Source organism: Vigna radiata, unplaced genomic scaffold (genome assembly GCF_000741045.1).
Source record: "Vigna radiata var. radiata cultivar VC1973A unplaced genomic scaffold, Vradiata_ver6 scaffold_165, whole genome shotgun sequence".
Lineage (NCBI taxonomy): Eukaryota > Viridiplantae > Streptophyta > Magnoliopsida > Fabales > Fabaceae > Vigna > Vigna radiata.
The window spans coordinates 745,276-751,684 of NW_014542359.1; the positions used below are offsets into that span (position 1 = coordinate 745,276).

Here is a 6,409-nt window from a genome sequence, read left to right on the forward strand (position 1 = left end):
ACACACACACACACACACACACACACACACACACACACACACACATATATATATTTAAATATTTTAAAAAATTAGAAGGTGTGTCAATGTACTAATAAGAATTTCAAACTATTTTAAGTATGACGGATTAGTTTGACTCGTCTCAATTTTGGTAAATTAAAACGGTTGAATGACTTGTTTTACCACTCATGCTCACAAATTAGAGAGTATTATATAATTACATTTTTTAAATTTTGTTATTCAAGGTAATCACTAATATATTGAAGCAACCAACAAATTCAAGTATGAATTTTGTTGAAGATATATATATGCTATTCTTTTATGGGGTGATCTAAATTTGAAAGAGAAAACATTAAAACACTCAATGTTAGTTAAACAAAGTTTAATTAATAATGCTTATGAACCTATAAATTTATAAAGAAAAAAAAAAGTTAAGTAAAAACATTAAAGAGAGAAACAACTTTGAATACACAATTCCAGCACCCGGATCATATACCGGCCAATAGCTTCAAATTCATTCCATTTAATAGAATAACAACATTTCATGCACAATTCAAATATACATGTTACGTGTAACATAACAACTACATCTTCCCTCATAGAATTTGTTTGGATCCAAAGATAGAATTGCCTTTGTGAGTCCAAACGTGCTTATATCAGTCAATGAATCCATCTTTTCCTTCCTGATATAATGTCCATTTGAATTGATGAAATTAGATAAATGGAAATGCATGATAGATTGAACTTCTATTCAATTTGATCTAATAAATTTTCCCTGCGGCATTCGTAAGGAAGACCGTGTGAATAGCGTCTAAAATCACGACAATAATCATAGACAACCCATTTGGAAAGCACCCTTTGCATTTCACTCTTCTTCTCTTCAGTAAGACCAGTTGCTCTTCCACCATTGAAACCCTTGCAGTTTGCACCACCTTCATTTGCAATGCAAGCATCAGCATTGAAATTTCTGAAGCTTGCCACGAATGGAGCACATGACAGATCAAGCTTCACTGCCCCCCATCTTGTTGCCCAAGCATCTCCATTCCAAAGAGTTGTGTACATCCTCATTGGTCTGCTTGTTGGGAAAGGAACACCAATAGTCTCTCTATTCAACATAACCCTAATGGGAATGTCATCCACCAAGATTCTGAAATCGCACCAAAAAGACATTTTATAGGTAACCCTAATGGGAATTTAATCCACCAACATTTTAAGACCATTCAGAATATATAAAGTGATTTTGAACGGCCAATTACATTATATATACACATGTTTTGTTACTTACACTATGCGATGAGGGTTCCAATCAATGGTGTACTTATGGAAGTCCTCTGTTGGATCGAACCAAAGATAATACTGCATCTCACGACCCCCCACACCATCAGCATATATATTCGTTGAGAGAAGATAAGGGTCTCCGGTCAAGTTTCCCAAGAACTCTATATCTATTTCATCATGGTTTGCTCCTTGAGAACTTAACTGCACATCAAAAAATATCAATGACTTTGCCATAAACAATCTTGCGTTCTACGTTGTAATAAGCTGAAATCTATAAATTGAAAGCAATATAAAGATATATATCTTATATTCACGAAGAGTTTGGTGAAAAAAGTGTTCATGATGAATTTGGAGGAAGACATACGTAAAAGGCTGTGACAGTTCCTGCAGAGTTTCCTGGTACGAGCTTGATTTCCATGTCGAATCGTCCAAACAAGTACTCATTCTTGGACCCAATGCCTGAGCCAGAATATTGGTCCATTGTGAGGGTCATGCTTTGTCCTCCATCTTTAATGTCGACCCTTACATCTCCAAAGAGATTGTCAAAATCTTCGTAGAAATTCCCACCCAATGCGAGTGTAGTTATGGCCATGAAGACAGAAACAAGAAGAGGAACGGAACCACAGCACCAAGAAGCCATTTGCAATTGTTAGAAGGCACAGTGTAAGAAAAATGTGTATATATTAAATCACTTTTTCCTGAGAAAAATTGTTGCCTTAAAAATGGAGTTGTTTTTCACGTGTATGTGAACGTATCTGTCAAACACAGGCTGTGACGACTGTGTTCACAACCCCAATGTGGTTGTCGTAATTGCAGTTATGAACTGCAATTCGAGATGTTGAGTGAATATGGTTTTTTAAAGGGGGAGAGAGACGTGAGAAGAGTTGGATTTTATGGCACCAATGATTTAGATCTTTGGCTCTTCGAACTTGGTGTTGGACAAAAGGTCAAAGCTCCATCAAAATGGGTAATTTCTTAACATAGAAATCCTAAACATAGAGTGATATGTATGATATATAACAACACAACTTCTGGCCTTTGCATGTATGATTATAATGCAGTTTTTTTTAAGATGTTTTTTCCGAAGAAAATTAACTTAATTTGTTAGGATTGGTTTATTTTTCTGCTTTTTTAGGGTTTTACTAAAAGGGGTAGCAACCATGAAAAGCTTGAGAAATAGGTGAGTTTTACTAAACAATACTGTGTTTATGTGTGGGATATGCTGCCGGCGTTGGCCTCGTCAACATGACTCTACCGCTTTTGTCTATGTTAGGTAATAACATCCGAAGAAGTGTTGGTTGTGAAATGGAAGATGCTAAGACTATAAAACACACCTTTTATATAACATTAAACTATTGTTCAATATATAGTAAATATTAGGTTTAAACCTATTTTTGGTCCTAAGTTATAAGCGGATGTTTAGTTTAGTCCCTATTTTTAAAAATGTAAATCTAAGTTATAAAAATGTATCAAATGAGTCCTTTTTTAACTTAAAATACTGTTTTTGGTTGTTTCTTTAACAACTGCTACATCTTTAGATAGCTCTGATTTGTTTTTTAATAATAACAGCACTCTAGATTACTCTTTGTACTTTGACGATGAACATCAAAAAAGGACTCATTTGATACATTTTTTATAACTTAGGAATCAAAGGTTTACATTTTTAAAAGCGGGAACTAAACTGAACATTCGCTCATAACTTAGGGACAAAAAGAGGTTTAAACCAATTTAGTTAGTTATATTTCTAATTAATTTTTTGTTAAGATATATGTAAGAATATCTTAACAATTTTAAATAATTTATAATTGTTTTTTCCCCTTTTATAAGAAGGAACTATGTAGCTTTGTGATTATTTTTGGTTTTCCATTGGATAATTGTTTATTATTTTGGATTCAATTAGCATTTTGTGTACAAAAGCAATAAATTTTTTCCATAACATCTAATATTTATTAATCTAAAGGTTCACGAATGCTGCTATGATATTTGCAACAATTTATTTGATATTCCAAATTCCAAAAGAGGATCCCACAAGCAATCATGGAAAGATATTCAACCAAACAGTTACAATAACAGGAGTAGCTGCTAACATCATTCCCACAAATTCTGCTACCATTTTACATTCTCATAAATAGATTCTGCAGTCTCATATGTCATGTACATATGCAACAGTCATTGCCTCACTGTTTCCAACAGAAAAAAAAAAAACATCAATAACTATTATTTAAAACAATTAGTTAAGAAATTAAAAGAGTTTGTTTATTAGAAATTATAAAGAAAATATGTAGTAAGAAAATTTTAAAAAAAATGTACATTTGTGTATTTCAATGAAAAAAAATGGACTCTCAGTAGCCCAATACTCTAATTCAATATCCTTTTAAATAAAATATCACTTCCTGAAACAATTTTATTAAACTAATCTAAAAATATATATATTTTTATCTGCTGTAAATATAAATATAAATATAAATATAATTTATTCAGAGACCAACTAAAAATAAAGCAATTAATATTTTACTAAAAAGTATAAGCGTAATTCAACTTTATTTTTGTCAAAACTATTATTATTTTAAGATGAAATAAATAATTTTAATTTACAATGAATCTGAACCAATATTTCCTTTTCTAATAAAAGCCTGAGTACATTCAATTCTCTTGCTGCATTTTTGTTCAACTTCACCTACTTTCTGTCAACTGTATTTATTTTGGAATAACTCACTACTCTTACTTTCTGTAATTGGGGCCCTGTTTTCCAACCATATGCCAAATATTTCCTTTAGGTACAATACTACCTGCAAACAGTAACCTAATGTCTTAAAAAAGTAATAGTAGTATTAGTTAAAGAACTAATAAATAAACTTTTTTTTTTTATAAATTTCATTTAAAAATGTATTAAAATCATATCAAGAAAACATTGATAGTTTTTTAATAAAATAAAAAAATTGTCGGTTTATATTATATTTAACTTAATAGTTTTATACTCAAATTTATAGTGTTCTTCTCTAGTCTTGAAAATGGACACTTTTTTCTAATTTGTTGTTTTAATATGAAATATACGTTAAAATATACTTAATCTAGATAGCTATTAAAGTTGGTTTTTGAATTTTTGGTTTCTTTAAAAGGAATTTTTTATTTGTTTGTCTAAATATTCTATTTAGAGCTTTTATCCATTAAGAAAAAGAAAGTTTCGTTATCTGTCAGAATTACATTTGACCTACTTATTTGATTAGGATGTGTTTATTTCGAGTTGATTAGGGGAGAGTGATTAGGAAAAAGTAATTGAGTGAATTTAAGGGGATTTGAGGGTGATTCTTTTTGTGTTTAGTTGAGTGGATTTGAAGGTAATTGAAAATGAGTTTGGGGTGAATTTTGTGAGAATTAGTGAAAGATTTGATTGATGTGATAGTTTTAAAAAATTGGTTTAATTGGTAGAATTTGAAGATTACCAAAATACCCCTAAGTATTAAAGTAATATAAAATGATATTAGTTAATATTATATATAATTGTAAAAATGTTTATTAATAATTAAAGCATTTGAAATATTTATTAAACAATAATAAATAATTTAAGAAATGCATTTATTAATAAAATAAAAATAAAAAAGTGAGTAAAATTATTTCTTGAGAAATTAGCAAATAATCAAAATTATTAAATATGCTTTAATGTTTTTAAAATATTCCTTTGAAAAATAAATAATTTAAATAACATTTAAATCTATTAAATTTAATATACCAAAAATCATGCTTCAATGAATGCAAAATAATTTAAGCAATGCATTTATATTAAATTTAAAAAAAGTAATATTATTTCTTGAGAAATTAACAAATAATCAAAATTATTAAATACTCTTTAATGTTTTTAAAATATTTCATTAGAAAATAAATAATTTAAACAACATTTAAATCTTTTAAATTTAATATACCAAAAAATAATGCTTTAGTGAATGCAAATATTTAATACAAATTAAATGCTATTTAACTGTGATTCCATGGTCCATCAATTACTCGTTGATCCACGACCTTGATGTAGCTTGTTGCTCTACCACGATTAGCGTAGTTCGGGCTTTATTAACGAAGGGAACAAGACAAAAGAGAACAATGACAACAACCAACCTTTGAACACAATGATTATACAATATTTGTACCTTCCAACTCGCACTTAACGCATGGTGGTGCATCCTCACCTTCGTCACGCGTGCTGCACGGTCTGAATCCTCCACTCTCCACCATCTTCCACTTTCATCCCAGTCGACTTTCACACGTTGTGCAAAAAAGAAGAAGAAGAAGAAGAAGTAACCGGAGAAGAAGAAGAAGAACAACAAGAAGTAACCGGATACAATGAATGTTAACCGGATACAGCCTTTCAGCTTTCACACAAGAGACCAAGTATCCGGATACATGGTTCTGCGATCCGGATACACCACCCATTTTCACACTGCAAGTAACTGGATACGTGCTGCTCTGTAACCGAATACGACACCGAGCTTCGTGCTTCGTCTTCCACCAGCCTCCAGCCATTTCCTTCCCTTCAAAACAGACCATCCTTCGTCACCCATGGCTGAATCAAGCAACGTTTCAGAAGATCAAATCTTCACTGTTCTTCACTATTCTTTAGGGCCGTAGCTCTCACTCGTGAATGCACAATGAAAGTGAAAGTCTATTCTGCATGGGTTCTTATATTTTATGCTTAATGGCATGCAGGAATTATTTGAAATGAAAATGGGTATTATAGAGAATTCATATATGCAAATGATGCTACAGTGCAGAAATCTCGGTATTACTTTCAATTCCTCGCCAATCACTCGCAAGTGAACACATTTTTTTTTCTAATCAATCGCTTGCCAGTAGGGATGGCAACGGGTCGGGTTCGGGTCGGATAGTGTGATACCCGAACCCGACCCGTCGGATAAAATTGTGCCCGAAACCCGACCCGCTACCCGCCGGGTATCCGCCTAAAAAAAAAATCCGCGGATATTTTAAAACCCGCGGATATCCGCGGATACCCGCAAATATTTAAAAAAAATATATTTTTATAAATTATTAAAATAAAATTTAAATAGAATTACAAAAAATATATAAAATATAATATAAATTAAATTAAATATAAATTAAAATTTAATTTTTGTTTGGGTTG

General features: G+C 31.2%; 1 protein-coding gene across 1 annotated transcript; it reads right to left on the reverse strand.

Annotated features, from left to right (window-relative positions):
• Nucleotides 1-502: 502 nt before the first annotated feature.
• LOC106779656 (xyloglucan endotransglucosylase/hydrolase 2-like) lies at nt 503-2,012 on the reverse strand. Its single transcript, XM_014667813.2, has 3 exons — nt 1,643-2,012; nt 1,286-1,479; nt 503-1,147 (listed from the first exon to the last, which is right to left on the reverse strand). Exons 1-3 carry the CDS (start codon nt 1,916-1,918, stop codon nt 748-750), a joined length of 870 nt encoding a protein of 289 aa, XP_014523299.1. The 5' UTR covers nt 1,919-2,012; the 3' UTR covers nt 503-747.
• Between the last annotated feature and the right edge of the window lie 4,397 nt (nt 2,013-6,409).

Excerpts from the sequence above, each read along its gene's own strand:
- LOC106779656 (XM_014667813.2), bottom strand. The coding sequence starts at position 1,918 with ATGGCTTCTTGGTGCTGTGGTTCCGTTCCTCTTCTTGTTTCTGTCTTC. Across the intron at positions 1,480-1,642 it reads GAACTGTCACAGCCTTTTAC|TTAAGTTCTCAAGGAGCAAA; the intron begins GTATGTCTTCCT and ends TTTGATGTGCAG. Across the intron at positions 1,148-1,285 it reads TGGAACCCTCATCGCATAGT|AATCTTGGTGGATGACATTC; the intron begins GTAAGTAACAAA and ends GTGCGATTTCAG.